This window comes from Equus przewalskii, chromosome 10 (genome assembly GCF_037783145.1).
Source record: "Equus przewalskii isolate Varuska chromosome 10, EquPr2, whole genome shotgun sequence".
NCBI classification, from domain to species: Eukaryota; Metazoa; Chordata; class Mammalia; order Perissodactyla; family Equidae; genus Equus; species Equus przewalskii.
The window spans coordinates 18753127-18769134 of record NC_091840.1 but is presented as its reverse complement, the minus strand read 5'-3'; the positions used below and the strand labels follow the sequence as shown (position 1 = coordinate 18769134).

At 56.1% G+C, this 16008-nt stretch overlaps 4 protein-coding genes across 7 annotated transcripts in view; 2 read left to right on the top strand and 2 right to left on the bottom strand.

The window, feature by feature from the left end:
- EFTUD2 (elongation factor Tu GTP binding domain containing 2) overlaps positions 1 to 345 on the bottom strand; it is a 39412-nt gene extending 39067 nt beyond the window's left edge. The window contains exon 1 of the mRNA XM_008520629.2: positions 28 to 345. The gene's annotated coding sequence lies outside the window, so the exon portion shown is untranslated. The remainder of the gene's footprint in view (positions 1 to 27) is intronic.
- DNAAF19 (dynein axonemal assembly factor 19) lies at positions 331 to 4653 on the top strand. 2 transcript variants are annotated; one of them, XM_070561776.1, is made up of 5 exons: positions 331 to 486; positions 653 to 726; positions 1718 to 1863; positions 2485 to 2617; positions 3311 to 4653. In XM_070561776.1, the coding sequence occupies exons 2-5, from the start codon at positions 661 to 663 to the stop codon at positions 3761 to 3763; spliced, it is 798 nt and encodes a 265-aa protein (XP_070417877.1). In that variant the 5' UTR covers positions 331 to 486; positions 653 to 660; the 3' UTR covers positions 3764 to 4653. The 2 variants fall into 2 exon arrangements, with proteins under 2 accessions (XP_070417877.1, XP_070417878.1); XM_070561777.1 differs by lacking the exon at positions 653 to 726 and having other exon boundaries at positions 360 to 486.
- Positions 4654 to 4788: 135 nt separating this feature from the next.
- On the top strand, positions 4789 to 7205 carry FAM187A (family with sequence similarity 187 member A). Its single transcript, XM_008520631.2, has one exon. It carries the CDS (start codon positions 4789 to 4791, stop codon positions 6028 to 6030), a length of 1242 nt encoding a protein of 413 aa, XP_008518853.1. The 3' UTR covers positions 6031 to 7205.
- Positions 6812 to 16008, bottom strand: GFAP (glial fibrillary acidic protein). 3 transcript variants are annotated; one of them, XM_008520632.2, is made up of 10 exons: positions 15498 to 16008; positions 14548 to 14608; positions 14258 to 14353; positions 13370 to 13531; positions 12054 to 12179; positions 11567 to 11787; positions 10928 to 10971; positions 10449 to 10568; positions 9080 to 9165; positions 6812 to 8421 (listed from the first exon to the last, which is right to left on the bottom strand). In XM_008520632.2, the coding sequence occupies exons 1-10, from the start codon at positions 15941 to 15943 to the stop codon at positions 8380 to 8382; spliced, it is 1404 nt and encodes a 467-aa protein (XP_008518854.1). In that variant the 5' UTR covers positions 15944 to 16008; the 3' UTR covers positions 6812 to 8379. The 3 variants fall into 3 exon arrangements, with proteins under 3 accessions (XP_008518854.1, XP_008518855.1, XP_070417875.1); XM_008520633.2 differs by lacking the exon at positions 10449 to 10568; XM_070561774.1 differs by lacking the exons at positions 10449 to 10568; positions 10928 to 10971.

The window sequence follows — 16008 nt, the reverse complement described above, 5'->3', positions numbered from 1 at the left end:
CCATGCCATCGACCAGCACCAGCTCACCTGCCGCCTGCTCAGCCAAAAGTTCCAAGTCCGCCGCGGGAGACCTCGCTTCCGCCCCAGGCCGCGCCACCGTATGCGCCCGCTGTCCGGAAGGACCCCGCAGACGCCGTGGTCGCGTTTCTGCCCCGGACAGCCCTCTGCCTGAGGACCAGCTCGGAGGAATGCCGGCCTCGGACACAGGAACCGGCGAGGTGGAGTTGTGTGCCCCAAAACCAAGGCTTGGGCTACCCCAAAGAGAGTGAGGCCGGAGGAGGCCTGAATCTGATCAGGCGCCTCAGGACCACCCTGAAAGAGGGCCTTCGGGCCGATCACGTGGGCAGGCTGTTAGAGCAGTTGCTGGGCAACCACAGTTGCTGGGCGTGGTCTACGCCGAACTGTCCTGGCGCGTGTGGGGCTCTCCAACGAAAGCAAGGGAACCAAGGCCTGGGCTGCTGGGGTGAAGATCGGGGAGGCAGAAGGGTTAGTTCTATTTATTCAAAGGTTGGGGAGGGCTCAGAACTGGACAGGAGCAAGGACACCTGAGTTCAGTTCCTGGCCAGCTCAGCCCCCTTCTTGGTGTTCAGCTTACCCACTTTGGGGTGGAGGGCTTCGGGTTGGTTGCAGACCTCTTGCTTCCCTGCCCTAGGGCTGTTGATGATGGCTTCACCACAAAAATCTAGCTCAGAGCACCAGGGGTCTGCGGTTCAAAGAAGTCTCACTGTAAGTAAATGCCAGAACCAAGACTAGAACCCGTATAGATTATCTCCCTCTAGAAAGGATCAATTGGCCTCAGATACGTGGAGGCTGCAGAAGTACAGGGGCAGAAGTAAGAGGTTGCCCAAGTACCTCGGGATCTGTGCTGCAGCCCTGGGATGAACAGAGGGATTTGGGGGCAGGGATCATTAAGCCTCTTCCTCCAACCAGCTCCTACTTTATTTCCCGCTCAGTCATGGCATCTGGTTTGGGTGAAAAGTATCCTTCCCTGTTAAAAGACAGTTACGGATGGTTGAAATTTTATCCTTGGGCTCAAGAGTTACTAGCAATAGTTCTGCTTTTGTGTGAGGTCCTCTATCAGAACAACTCGCTCTAGAGTGAGGCCATGCAGAAGAGTGAGTGGACTGAATTCTGAGATCCAAATACCTCCTCAGCCAAGCACCAAAATTAAAAAAACTTTTAGAGGCAGACAACAAAATTAAGACAGGGCTCCAAACTTAAAGGCAGGGCTCTCTAACCTATTTTCATTGACAACAAGTCTTTTTTTTTTTTTCCCCTAAATATTGGCACCTAGGCTAACAACTGTTGCCAGTCTTTTTTTTTTTCTGCTTTATCTCCCCAACCGCCCCCCCCCCACCATACACAGTTGTATATCTTAGTTGCACGTCCTTCCACTTGTGGGATGTGGGACGCCACCTCAACGTGGCCTGACGAGCCGTGCCATGTCCGCGCCCAGGATCCGAACCCTAGGCCGCCACAGCGGAGCGCACGAGCTTAACCACTCGGCCACGGAGCCGGCCCCGACAACAAGTCTTAAGCAAGTCCTCACTGTGCAACTCAGCTCCCCTCTGGAAAGTAGAGAACTAGATTTTTGTCACTCCCCAAGATAAGTGACAAGATATACAGAGTGCTTTTGGATCATTTTGTGGGCTGGCAAAGAATTCATACATACCCTCTTCCCCCGACATTGACCCTCTGCTGATGTCCCTTTGCACAGGCCATGGAACGGAATGACATCATTGACTTCAAGGCGTTGGAGAAAGATCTGCAGGCTGCACTCACTGCTGATGAGAAGTACAAACGGGAGAATGCTGCCAAGTTACGGGCAGTGGAACAGAGGGTGGCTTCCTATGAGGAGTTCAGGTGGGCTTACTGCTGTTTTTCTCAGGCCTTCCTGTTATGGTGACTGTAGTGGCTAAGAGCACGTGCTTTGGCGTCAGACAATTCTAGGCTGAGTTCTGGCCCTACCCTCTGCTACCTGAGTGATCTTGTGCAAGTTATTTAACCTCTCTGAGCTTCTATTCCTCATCTGTAAAAGAGAGTAACCGTTGTTATGCTTAAATGAGTTATTACATGTAAGATTGTGAGCACAATGTCTGGCACTTGGGAAGTGCTCAAAAGCTGTCAGCTATTGTTGCTGTCATTGTTACAGTAATGCGTCATTTAACAACAGGGATATGTTCTGAGAAATGTGTCGTGAGGTGATCTTGTCGTGGTACAAACATTGTAGAGTGCACTTACACAAACCTGAATGATATAGCCAACTACACATCTAGGCTATATGGAACTACTCTTATGGGACCACCATTTTATATGCAGTCCATCATTGACTGAAACGTTGTTATGCAGCGCATGACTGTATTATTATTATTATCATTATCACATTGGCCTACCAACAGGTGCAGCCTATATCATGCAAAATCCAGCCACCTGCCATACAGACAGCATTAAGTACATGCCCAGATCTCTGTCCTTTGCCCTTAGAGGTATTGTCCTTGCATCACATCTGAAGCCGCTGGAGCGGAAGGACAAGATAGGAGGAAAGAGGACTGTGCCCTGGAACTGTCACACTACTCAGGGAAGGACTTCCCAGGACGAGACCACTGAAATCTCCCGGGTAGGTGAGGCCCAGCCTCTTCAGGCCAACTGGATTCTCTGCCCTAAACCTCCCATCCTGTCTTCTTACTGCACATACTTTCTCCTTATTTCTCCTGTTAAACCGACAGAGGCAGGTTTCTGCCTCCAGTCCCAGAAGGGAAAGCAACCAGCCAATGGTGAGGCTGAGTTAAACTGGGCAAAACAAGTCAGAAAGGTAGGTGAGGCAAGTCCCCTTCTGTCAGTCCTTTGCTTTGCATTCTCAGATCAGACTTGGGTTGCTCTGCCTTTAGCTTAGATGGTATATAGTATAACGATACTGTGCCAGTGTTGGGAGGGAGACCCAGCCTGTCAGATTCTTAACACTCACCTTGAGTTCCTTTCTCTCTTCCTGAGGTTTCTGATCATCCCCTCCGCCCTGCTCTGAGTAAACCCTGACTTACTCTCCTAGAGCAGGGCTGTGTCCACATTCATCAGTAGGAAAGTCCTGGTACAAGTGAGAATCTCAAATCTTGGCCTGGGTTCCTTGGGCCCTCCCTCCCTGTCCCATTCCTAGTTCCCTCATCTGAAAATGAGGCCCACAGAGACCACAGCCTTCCCAGTGCTCAGGGAGCAGTACTAGAACCAAGATGAAAACCCACAGGCTCCCCTCACTCTCACTGTCGCAGAGCAGCTGGAAGAGCTCTGGACTCCCTTTCTTTCCTTTGTGATCCAGGAGAAAATACTCTTCCCGCCCGAGACCTCAGCAGAGTTCTACCGTGATTGGCGGCGATACTTGCGGAGCGGGCCAGAGCGCTACCAGGCCCTGCTGCAGCTCGGGGGGCCAAAGCTGGGCTGCCTCTTCCAGACGGATGTGGGGTTTGGACTTCTAGGGGAGCTGCTGGTGGCACTGGCCGATCACGTGAGGCCGGCTGACCGGTTGGCAGTGCTGGGGATCCTGCGCAGCCTGGCCAGCACTGGCCGCTTCACCCTGAACCTGAGCCTGCTGAGCCGTGCGGAGAGAGAGAGCTGCAGAGGCTTGTTTCAGAAGCTGCAGGCCATGGGTGCCCCCAGACCCGTGAAAGAGGGGCTCAGCTGGGAGGAGTGGAGTCTGGAGGAGCAGCCTGCTGGGCTCCAGGAGGAGGAGAGGCTCCTGCAAGAGCTGCTAGGACTGTACCAGATGGATTGATAAGACCAGTTACCTTCCGAGGCCCCCAGTGGTCATTGGGGGCCCTTTTTGGTTATTGCCTTGGGGGCTCTGCAGGACTGTAATGAGAAACCCACGCCTAATTCCCTTCTCAGCTTGGAATTTTCAGAGCAAAAGTAGGAGTCAAATTTTCCCCTCTTCTCCAGCCCCTTGGTGGCTCAATATTCTGAACAGTGTAGATCCACAGGATGGTCAAGGGCCCAAGAAGTTGAAAGAGTTTTGCTTCCCACTCTTAGAGTCTGCTAGGCCTCTAGCCCACAGCCCTGAGAGATGGGTGTGTGCCCAACCAAATGCTGGCTACACCAGTTACAGCTTCCACTCAAAAAAACAGGAAAAAGGAAAATCTTTAATCTTCCATGGTAAACAAATACTGATCTCCATAGCCCTTAACAAGAATATTTATAACCTAAAACCAATGAATGGACATTTAATTGACAAATGATCAAATGCTACCCCATTTGAGGTGCAGTATTTTTCCCCAGGGGCTGAGTTCCTCTGCAGGCTGGGCCTGGGAAAGCCCCAAGCCATCAGCTCAGGGCTGGCCAGCCTCCCAGGCTTCTTCCAATGGCCAGATGTGCAGGTGGGCGGGTTTCCTTCAACTCCCAGATTAACCAAAGGGAAGACCTTTCCTCCGGGCAGGCAGGGCAGGGCCTGGAGCAGGGAGGCGAAGATTTCCTGTCCTGGCACCTGGGCCCTTGCTTCTCATTCCGGTTTCCCGTGACCCATTCTTAGGTGAGTGCCAGTGTTCTAGAAAGGGAGAGAGGGTTAGGTTCTAGAATGGTTTTTCCTCAAGATCATGCCTGGAACATCAGAAGGGTGTCTTGTACATTAGCTGTGAATAAATTGCCTTTCCTTTGGCTGCTTCCTCCTCAGATTGTTACTTCTTTTCCTGGCTGCTTAATCCTTGCCTCATCGAGATGTCTTCTCCCAGCAGTGATTTCTAGAAGCCCCAGAGGGCTTTAGTGCCTGGTTTTGCCCGCCCCCTCTGACCCTTGCCTCCTACAGCCATGAACCTGGCCCACACCACTGTGCTCCTGTGGGTGTGGGGGAGCCTCCAGGCCTTTGAAATTGTGGAGAAGGAGAATATTTTTCAGAGGACCCCCTGTCCAGCTTTCCTGATGTTTGACAATGCAGCGTACCTGGCTGACATGAGCTTCGAGCTTCCCTGCCACTGCAAGCCCGAGGAGGTGACTGCTGTCGTCTGGTACTACCAAAAGCACCTAGGTAGTGGCCACACCAAAGTGCTCACGGACTTCGATGGGCGGGTGCTGACGGAGGAAGCCCAGGTGCGTGTGGGCAGTGACATGCTGGTCCGCTTCAGCATCCGCATGTTCAGTCTGTTGGTTTTTCGAGCCCAGCCCGAGGACTCAGGCTTGTATTTTTGTGGCACCCGCAAGGGGGACTACTTTTACGCCTATGATGTGGACATCCAGAGCAGTGAGGGAATGGTGGCCACCTTCAAGGACCAGGGCCAGGAGCCCTTTGCAGACGAGTACCAAGGGAGCCTGCATGTCTTCACCACCTTCTGGGAGTGGACCCCCTGTGACCGCTGCGGGGTGCGCGGGGAGCAGTGGCGCATTGGCCTCTGCTACCTGCAGAGCCCAGACCTCTCCCCACGCTACCGCAAGACACTGCCTGATGTGGTGTCCTGTGGTTCGCGGGCTGTGCCGACTAGTCTTCGGGCCAAGGCCAGGGACCACACACCTGAGCTGCTGGTTCAGAGCTGTATTGTGCCCTGCGAGAGAAAGGTGGTCCAGGAGGGCATGATGGCCATCTTCAACTATGTGTCCAAATTGGGCAGCCGGCCCTGGGTGCCCCAGGTGCCCATTCAGTTCCACCAGCAGAGGCTGGGCCATGGACTCATCATCTCCTGTCCCGGGGCCCGGCCAGAGCACGCCGTGGCCTGGGACAAGGACCACCAGTTCCTCTACCGCACACAGTACCTGAAGGGCGTCAACAGGTCCATGAGGGTGTTCATTGACCACGGCAACCATCTCCACATCCGCTTTACCCAGCTGAGTGACCGGGGCATCTACTATTGCTGGCGTCAGGGGGTGCGAGTCGCTGGGTTTCGACTGGGCGTGATGTCTCGAGGCCACTACCGGGCCTCATTCTCGGACCCTGAGACTCGCGCCGCCATGGAGCTCACCCTAATAGGCTACCTGCTCATCACAGCAGTCTTTGTCACCATTCACCTCTGTCGTTGCTGCTGTTACTTATTTCGCTGTTGTCCCAACTTCTCCCCCTAGGCTCTGTCTTCCCCAGCTCTGAAGACCAGTTGTGCTTACATGTGTTTTGCTCAATGATACCAGATGCCTCTGGGTGGGCACCCTGGGCCGGGACGTGTGTGGCAAGGGGGTGTGGACAAATCTGTTAGTCACAACCTGCTCCCCATTTTCATGGGCACATCTAGAACCTGCTCTGGGAAGAGGGGAAACCTGAGGCAGGTGGGAGATGGGGGACTGAGGCCGGGATGGAAGCAGCCAGGGTGCACGTGCCTTCTGACTGCACCCTCCTAAAAGGAGGAAGTGGCTTATTCAGTGTTGAACAGTGTTGGGGGTGCTGTATTTTCTTGCCTTTGAGGATTGCCAAGTGGGCACTGGTTGACTGGGGGCAGCAAGGAGAGGAAGGAAGAAGAATGGGGGGCCTAGTACGTGTCCTCCTTGTCTTCCTCCCCAGCCTCATCCTGGGCCTGGCCAGTAGAAATGATAGGTTTGGGAATAGTTCTAGGTAACAACTAGAAGAGAAGAAATGGGTGAGGAAAGTGGAGGTCAAATTGCGGGCTTTCCTCAGACACGGCACCCAGGCTGGGGACGGCGGGTGAGAAGAGGGGCTGGGAGCAAAGAGGTGGGGGCGCTCGGGCTGCCGGGCAGAGCAGGCTTGGAGGCGGGATCTGTCACGTAGCTGCTGCTGTCGGGGTTTGGGCTCCCGAGATGATTAGTGACAGGAAGCAAGTTGAGGCTTGTCCAAGGCTACTTGCTGCCCTCTTCCCCCAGCGCCAGCCTCTCCTGAACAGATCAGAGTCCACTCTGGGGAGGCCACAGCAGTTGTCTTTATTTACCTCAGTGATTACAGGTAGCAGCAGTGCCCTGAAGGTTAGCAGCGGTGGGTGGGGGAAAGGGCACCAAGTCTTGGAAGGAGGGAGGGATTCCCACTTCTCTCTCCCTTTGGCCTTAGAGGGGAGTTGAGGACCCTGGAGTGGGTCGTCTCAGCCCCACTTCTGGGCACAGATAATCCTGCGCCCCCCACAGTCCTCCTGTGGAAAGCAGAGCAGGTGCTCTGAGTCAAAGTGTCTGCCCCGAGCTGCCCTGCCTCCAGGAACACAAACCAGGGTCTTTACTCTGCTTGTGCCTCAGTTTCCCAAATTATAAAATATGGTGCTACCTAAAACACAGGGGTACATTTTGTATTTGAGTAAGAGGGGCCCACAGGGCCTCAGCTTAGGGAAAAGTAGCAGGTCACTGTGGGGTGGAGAGAGTCGGATGTATTGCAGTGGCTTCATTCATTTGCTGGGGTCAGAAGGCAGCAGCTGCAGGGGCTCAGAGGGCTGGGTGGACAGGGATTAGGGGCAAGGAAGGGGCCTTTAGAACTGGGACAAAGTGTGTCCTGCCCCTGTGGACAGCAGCCCCTATCTCTCCTGTTTCAGCATCTCCAAGAGGATGAGTCACTTCCTTGATTCCCACAACCCAGAGGCCAAGTGTAACTGGTCACCCACAACCCCCAACTCTGATGCCTCGCATCATTCCAACTGCCTCCTCCTCCATCTCTACCTGCACCCCCAGCCTAGATGGGGAAGTCCTCCTGGGCTTGACCTCTCTGTACCCACTCCTAGGGGCCAGGCAGCCCCCTCTTCTCCCTCCCAGCATCTCTTCCCTCTCCACTTACACTATAGATCCCCCAAGTGCTGAGAATCAAGCTCCCACGTGCCCACAGCATGCCCATAGCGTGCCCTCACAGCAGCTCAGTGGGGCTGAGACACTTGCATCATCACTCAGGAGGCACCTCTGGGATCTGGGCAGGCCAGGAATCTGTCTGGTGACTACTCCAGGTGATGGGATATCCCCACCCACTCTCAGACTGGTCAGCGTCAGTCTAGAAGAATAAACCTCTGGTCAGGGCTACCTTGCCTGTGGGGACTTCCCCTTTCTGTCTCAGGCTCAGTTTTCCTCCAGCAGCCTGAGGAAACTCAAAGGCCCAGTTCCCAGATAGCCTCAGAGACCTCTAGCTCTGGCAACAGTTGCCATGACGACAGGGCTTAGGCCACGGAGGGTGATCTATAAGTTCCCCTTGTCCTCCCCAACTTCTCTCCTCTCTCCCAATTCTAACTCAAGCTGCCGGCCACGCCCCTCCAGGCTGCCCCTTTCAGGTGAGCGCCTTGTTAGTTGGAGTTGCTGGGTGCAGGGTGAATGCTATCTGGCAGTCCTAATGCGGTCAGAGCCTAGGGCAGCAAGCTGGCATAGAGACGGAGTGAGCAGGGAGCGGCTGGGGTGGGGGGTCTCTGGTCTGGGGAAATTAGCTATCAGAGGGGGGGCAACTATCCTGTCTCCTGCTGCAGGCCCCTCACGCCTTGGGACAGGGGCCACCAGGTGGGTCCTGCCTCACATCACGTCCTTGTGCTCCTGCTTGGACTCCTTAATGACCTGCAGGGGACAGAGAAGGTGCACAGTGCCACAGTTAGGAGCTTACCCGGGCCCCAGGTCCACCACTGTGAGGCTCTGTGACCTTGGGCAACTCTCCAGCCTTCCTGGGTCTTTCTTTTCTTTCCTGACCAGAACTCCCCCTGCACCAGTCAAGGGTAATTGAAGTAACACCTGTAAAGTGTTTAGCACCATGCCTGGAACATGGTGAGCTGATGGTGTAAGATTAGCTAGCAGTTGCTGCTGTGATGGGGAGGGGGTTATGCCAAATCCCCTTCCTCTGGCAGGTTCCTTTAACCAAGTTAGAAACTGAAAGTTGGGAGTGAAAACTGGTAACTTTAATTTTCTTTCTCTCTCCCCGAGGCCTGGCACTGGGGCAGCTGAGTCTCAGGGGGAGAAAGGGAGAAAGGGAGTAAGCCTGAGTCAGGACCCCATCCAGTGGCCAGGCACCCAGGCTTCCCATAGAACTGCCAGTGGAGGGGCAGGGGAGTTGAATTACAGCCAGGTTCCTTCCCCTCTTCCAGAGCCTCCCTGGGAGCTCTTGTGAGTTATCAAGAACCTTCTAAGTGCCAGTCCAGGCTTTCTTCCAGAACCTGGCCTTGAGAGCTCCTGGGGGCGGCCAGCGCCTGATGGGCCAGGGTCTGGGGTCTGCCCTCCTCACCTCTCCATCCCGCATCTCGACAGTCTTCACCACGATGTTCCTCTTGAGGTGGCCTTCTGATACGGCCTTGGTGTCCAGGCTGGTTTCTGCAGGTGTGAGGAGAGGAGGCCTCCCATGGGCTCTCAGGGCACTAAACATCCTCTCCCACCCCTGGCTTCCCCATCACACCCCAATCATAAGTATGGAGGCCTAGCCAACCAGGCAGGGAGGGCCTGGGCTCTTCCAAAGGGTCTGGTGACCCCCAAGGCCCCACTGTGCTGGGCAAGTCCTGGCTGCTCTGTCCAGTGCCCTGCTCACTCTCCTGGCCTGGCTGAACGTCAGCTCCTCTGCAAGCCCTGACCTGGCACCTGGCTTTCTGACGACCTAGCACTGTGCTGAGGAAGGAGCACACGGGCTTTGAAATCAGGCAGGCCAGAGCTCAAGTCCCAGCTCAGCCACTAACGAGCCACATGACTGCGGACAAGTTAATTTACCTCTCCTCGCCTCAGTTTCTTCATCTGCAAAATGCGGCTGAGGTGCCCACTTCTTTAGGTGGGAGTGAGGGATCAGCTGAAATAATGTGTGTGGAGCAACTGGCACATATTAGTGCTCAACACATATGGGTCCCTGTGCTGCCCCCTTCCCCTTTCCTACTTCTCTCTGCCACTTCTCTTGGCCCTAGTGACCCTTTACTGTCTGGCACTTGGCAGTGTTACCTCTACCTGCTCTGCCTCGTTAACCCTTCGGATGCGGAACTAAGCCCAGAGACATGCGTGTCTAGTGTTTCTAAATTTCTAGCTCAGAAGAAGAAGCATTTTTTTTCCTTAGCTAAGAATCATTTGAGGGCCACATACAAGTAAGAAGTAATTTAGATTTCTCCCCCTCAGAGAGAAAAATATAACATGTCACACTCACTAATATTTAAAATTGAGAGCAGGGAGCATAAAGCTTTATTCACCATTAGAGCAGCAGTCCAGGGGGAAATAATCCTCTGGGCTGAATCAGCGCTGAGCTGAGCAACGGAGCCTCAGGGACAGACAAATCAGGCAGAGGGCCTGGCCACCGGGCAGAGCGAGACCCTAGGGGCCCTCCCCGTGATGGGGAAGAGGTGAGGCAGAGGCTGGCATTTGCTCCGAGGCCCCAGAGCATCTCATCTGAGCACCTGAGGACATATCACTTTGAACATCGGCCAGCTCTGCTAGTTTAACCTACATTTACCCCGCGCCAGGTCCTGGGCTGGGCACTGAGGCTGCTGGGAAAATGCCATGGGCTTGGCCCTTTAGGGAAACCTGGGAGGAGGAAGCCCAAGAGGACGGGGAAAATGGGCTTGGTAAAGCTCACTTCCTGTCAGGCTGAGAAAAGCACCGTGTCTGAGAGGCAGGCAGCTAACCGAGAGCCGGCGGGGCTCCATTTACAATCTGGTGAGCCTGTATTGGTATAACTTGTATTGTGAGGCTTTTGAGATGTCTTGTGACCTTGTGACATTCCCCTTCATTGGTGCTTTTGCCCCCTGCAGTGACAAGCAGTTAAAAAACAAAAACATAAAACACTCAGATGGGCAGAGCTTACTCAGGGATCTGCGACAGGATGGAGGTTGAGACCCCCACCCAGTTCAGGGGTGGAATGGGGTGCAGGGATGGGGAGCGGGACACAGGGCAGAGCCGGGCAGGAGCAGCTACAAGCCCCACCCAGAATGCCCTGGGACGGTGTGTTCTGGCTAGAAGCTCTGCGGTGAATCATGAAGGCCCCTAAGGAAAGCCCGGAGCCCCTTTCCCCTGGCCCTCTGCCCCAGGCCAGAGCAGCAGCCCACAGACCTGGGGGAGGGGGCAGGAATCCAACACCCTGCCCACAAGGCCCTGCTCTACTGACCTCGGATCTGCAGGTTGGAGAAGGTCTGAACAGGAATGGTGATGCTGAAAGACAGCAGAGGGAGGGGGTGACCAGGCTGCCCAAGAACATCCCCCGGCCAGGTCCTGGCCCAGGGTTATCGTGACAGCACTGAGGCCCTTCTCCCTGCCAGGAAGGGCTAACTCCATCTCCTGGCTTTCCCCAGCAGCCAACATGCTCCCTGGAGCTCCAAGAGTCTGCGGGGGCTTGGGTGTGATTCCCTGCGAGGGGAATATCTCTATTCGAAGGAGGCTTGGAGGGTGGTAGGAGGGAGGGGAGAGTGGTGAAGAAAGTTCCGAGGAGGCAGAAGAGATCCATCAGGGGAAAAGAAGTCTAATCTTTGTTGGGACGGTAAGGGGTGAGCCTCTTAGTTTGGGGGGTGACTCAGGTCCTGGCCCTGGGACCCAATCAACATTGGTTGAATTGAATCCATTCATTCATCAGATATTCATTGAATACCTACTGTGTGTTAGGCAGGGACTGTGCTGGGCACTGGAATAGGAGGGGCTGGACACAGGCTGAATAACACAGTCCCTGGAGGGAACAAGGCGACTCTCGGCGGGGCAGCAAGGAGGATTGCGGGGGGGTGGGGGGGGGGTGGGGGCTGTGGTCAGGGCTCACCGGTTCTCCTCGCCCTCCAGCAGCTTCCTGTAGGTGGCGATCTCGATGTCCAGGGCCAGCTTGACATTGAGCAGGTCTTGGTACTCCTGCAGGTGGCGGGCCATCTCATCCTTGAGGGTCTGTCCCTCTTCTTCCAGCCGGGCCAGCGTCTCCTGGTAGCTGGCTGCCTCCCGTGCATGGCGCTCCTCCTGCTCCCGCATCTGCCTCTCCAGGGACTCGTTCTGTGGGGTGGAGCCAGCTGGTCCCTCGAGGCACGGTTACGGCGCCCCCGCACTTGGACGAGATCTACTTGGAGAGGCTTCTTGGCCCTGGCCTGCCCCGCCCCGCCCACGTCTCGCCTCTGGCCCCCGGAGTAACTTTCAGAGCCCGTCCAGTCCTGGTCCCGCCCCTGGCCCTTCTCTGGCACTCCTGGGGTTGCAGGTCCCCTCTGATCCGCCAGCCTTAGCTGGCCGACCCGTCCACCCACTCCAGCCCCGCCCGGGCTCACTGTGCCGCGCAGGGACTCCAGGTCGCAGGTCAAGGCCTGCAGCTGGCGCCGGTAGTCATTGGCTTCGTGCTTGGCCTGGCGGAGGAGCTCTGCGTTGCGGGCAGCGGCGTCCGTCAGGTCCGCGAACTAGATGGGCAGAGGGCCCTATGCTGAGGGGCTGCCTGCAGCCCCTTGTGGCGACCTGTGTGGGCCTGTGGGAAGGCACTGTCTCTGGGAAATCAGGGAGGTGGGCAGGCCCCCAGGGTTGTTGTTCAGGTCACTCACTTTATTATTCCCAGTGACTGTGACCCATGGACAGGGTACAGAAGCCACTGCTGTGTCTCCAGCACTTAGCACAGTGCCTGGTCGGTAAATGAATGAATGAACAGTTTTTCCCACAGAATCCAGTCTCCTGCACTGGCAGCTCCATCCTCCGGACTGAGCCCTGCCCTCCCCCACTGCAGGCAGTGGGTTCTGGCACTCAGAGCCCTGGGTTCTAAGAGCCCTCTCTGCCCCAGCTTGCAGTGAAGCCCTCACGGCTCCATCAGGCGGTGACCTGCTCAGACCCATCTCTGGCTTCTGCCACTCACACTTCTTTGCTGGGTGCCCTGGGCCAGCATCTCTGGGCCCCCGCCTCTCTGTGCTTTTCTGTCTCCAGGCCTCTGCGGGCTCTGTCCTCCACACAGGATGCCCCTTCCCTCTTCTCCTCATGTCTGTAGCCTGCTAGTCCTGGCTAGGCCAAATGGCCTCCCTTCTGTGATGTTCTCCCTGGTCCCACATGGCGCGTAAACTCTGCCCTGCGGTGTTCTCTGTGGACACCATATTTGGGTGCACATCACAGCTCCCTGGGCAGACACAGCTCTGTATCCCAGGCAGTAACTGGCACACAGTAGACGCTCCATAATCCCAGACACAGTTGGCAGAGGCATCAAGAAGGCAGGCTCCCAAGAGGGATGACTGGGGTTGGCAATCCAGTTCTATCACTCAGGAGCTGTGTGACTTTGGGCAGATTAATTAACTTCTCTGGACTTCAGTTCTCTCATCTATCAAAGAATAGAACCTACTTCATAGTAAGATAATCCATACAAAGCACAGGGCCTGGCACACCACAATGTTGGCTAATAATAATAGTAGTAGTAGCAATAATAATAATAAGTACTTATTGGGAGTAATAGTGCCTATGTGACCCCTGGGCAAGTCACCTTTCTTCTCTGGTGAAGATCTGTCACCCAGAGAGGATCCTCTCCTGCCTTCCCTCTACCCTCCTTCCCTAATTCTCTTGTATGGAGCCAGGAGGGCTGCCTGGAGGAGGCAGGCTGGCCCACAGTCAGGGCTACCTTGGACCGGTACCACTCTTCCGCCTCGTGCATGTTGCTGGACGCCATTGCCTCATACTGCGTGCGGATCTCTCTCAGGGCCGCCGTGAGGTCCGGCTTGGCCACATCGAGCTCTACATGGACCTGCTGCTGGGCCAGCTGCTCCTGGAGCTCCCGCACCTCCTGGTCAGGGTGAGAGAAGGGGTGGCAGGGTTCAGGGCCCAGACCGCAACTGGGGTTTCCCCACAACATCATGCCCTCTTCTGCCTGCCCCTCAGATGCAGATGGTGGCCAACAGCAATGGGGCAGTCCTAGTTGGAGGAAGTGGAATGGCCCAAGCGGGGCCTAACCAGGTCCTCCTCCCCGGCCCGGACAGGCAGGAGCACTGAAAGAGTGCCTGTATTCTCATGGGAGAATGACTGAGTCCCCGTGCTGGGTGTGCCTGTGGGCTCCCGGGTTCCAGGGGGTCATAGTCTGAGGTCGGAGCTCAGTGGGATGTTTTTTATGAATAGCTCTCATTTAAATGGAGACTAATGGCAGGGGAGGTGGAGTTAGAAACTGTGTGACCTTAATAAGTTCTTTAACCTCTCTGGACCTCAGGGCTAAGGAGATAATACTAGGAGGGTTCCTATCTCACAGGCCTGTAGTGAAGAAAAAAAGGAGGCAACAAGGCCCGTTGTTATTCTCAATAAGTGGCATGCGTGTCTGTGTGCGTTTTACCTGGGGTTGGGCATGCTCTCTTGATTGTCTCTATCTTTGTCTCCCTCAGTCTCTCTCTCATATTCTTTCTCTGTCTCCCAATCTCTGTTTCTTTCTCTGCCTGTCTTTGAGTGTCTCTCTCAGTCTCAGTCTCTCTGTCTTTAGCTGCAATCTCTGTGTTGGGCTTTCCTCCCTGTGCCCTGGCCTCACCTCCTCGTGGATCTTCCTCAAGAACCGGATCTCCTCCTCCAGAGACTCAATCTTCCTCTCCAGGTCCACTCGGGCCAGGGTGGCTTCATCTGCCTCCTGGAGTAGGGAAGGGGCAAAGGACCACTGACCCCAGACTCCTCTTCCCCGTTCCCCAGCCTTGTCTCACCCCTCTTTCTTGCGTTGGGGAGAGCAACACATTGCTCTGGAGGGCTTGGCTTGGGGACTGTGTTTGGGTCAGCTCCCATCAACCCTTTCCCCCCTCACTTGTCCCTCCCCTCCAGCCCCCTGACCTGTCGATAGGCTGCCAGGTTGTTCTCAGCCTCCAGTCTCAGGTTGGTTTCATCCTGGAGCCTGGGATGGGGGGACACATTCCTCCTCTGAGGACTCTCGGATCCCTGCCCCAATCTCCCTGGCCTGGAGGTGGCTGCCAGAGAGACCTCCCCAGGTCCATGGAGTGGCAGGAGGAGTGAGGGTCAGAGGGGTCCTAGACACAGGCCTTGGCCGGGGGGCGAGCAGTTGAAGGCCTTTACTTGACCTCATTACTAAGGCGCCTTGTCAGGGTCGTTGTGCCTGCTCCTGCTCACTCAGGCGCTCCCACCAATGCACACTCACTACTGAGCACACAAACCTGAGTCCTCCTGCCCTTGGGGGCTCATGCGCGTGCCCCGACAGCTCAGCACAGCTCCCTGCCCCTGGGCTTCCCTCTGACCTTTGGAAATGGGTTTTACAAAGATCTTCGCTTCACAGATGTGAAGTTGAAGTGCCTAGACTAGGTCATAAGCTGGTGACAGGCAGAGTCACCGTGTTCTGAGGCCAGGCCTGCCTGCTCTTCCCCCACCTCTCCAGCGCACACCAACCTTCCCTTCTCGTCCCTCCTTTACACAGGCCCACACTCAGAATCGGCGAGCTCCCCGCCTGTAGTCACAAGGCCCCACAGTGAATGAAACGCACAGACCCTGCCTGCTGGGGTCCCTGACTGCCCCCACACAGCTTTCCCTAGTGGGGTGGTGCTGAGAGTACCCTGGCTCCCTGGAATCAGATCCCTGAGGCTCTGGGCCTCCTCCCAGTCCCTCCCATCATCTTGGGGAGCAAGGACAGCCCTCCCCTCCCAGAGGTGGGGAAACGGGGAGCAGGGAGGCAGAGCCCCCTGCCTGAGACCCTGAAGGCTGCAGGCACTCCCTCTTGAGGGCTCAGTTTTCTCTCTTTTCACGAGGCCCCTCTCCTCTGGCCCTCTCCTCACTTCTGCCTCAGGGTGCCCAGGTCCTGTGCCAGATTGTCCCTCTCGACCTCGAGCCGGGCGCTGTTGGCGGTGAGTTGATCGAGCCGCAGCCGCAGCTCACGCAGCTCAGCCTGGTAGACATCGGCCAGCTTGGTGGGTTCCTTGGCCCGCAGCTGGTTCAGCTCAGCAGCCAGCGCCTTGTTCTGCTGTTCCAGGAAGCGCACCTTCTCGATGTAGCTGGCAAAGCGGTCATTGAGCTCCATCATCTCCGCCCGCTCACTGGCCCGTGTCTCCTTGAAGCCGGTGTTGAGTGCCCCGGCCAGGGAGAAGTCCACCCGGGTTGGGAGTGGAGGCGGCATTCGAGCAAGGGAGAGGCGGGTGCCGGGACCCAGGCGACGGCCTGCCACCACCTCCGAGGAGGAGACGTAGGAGCGGCGAATGGCCGAAGTGACACGTCTCCTCTCCATCCTGGCCCAGCTCTGCCCGCTCCTCGGATGTGAGGGCTTTATGGAGGAGTGGGCCGGCCTGCCAC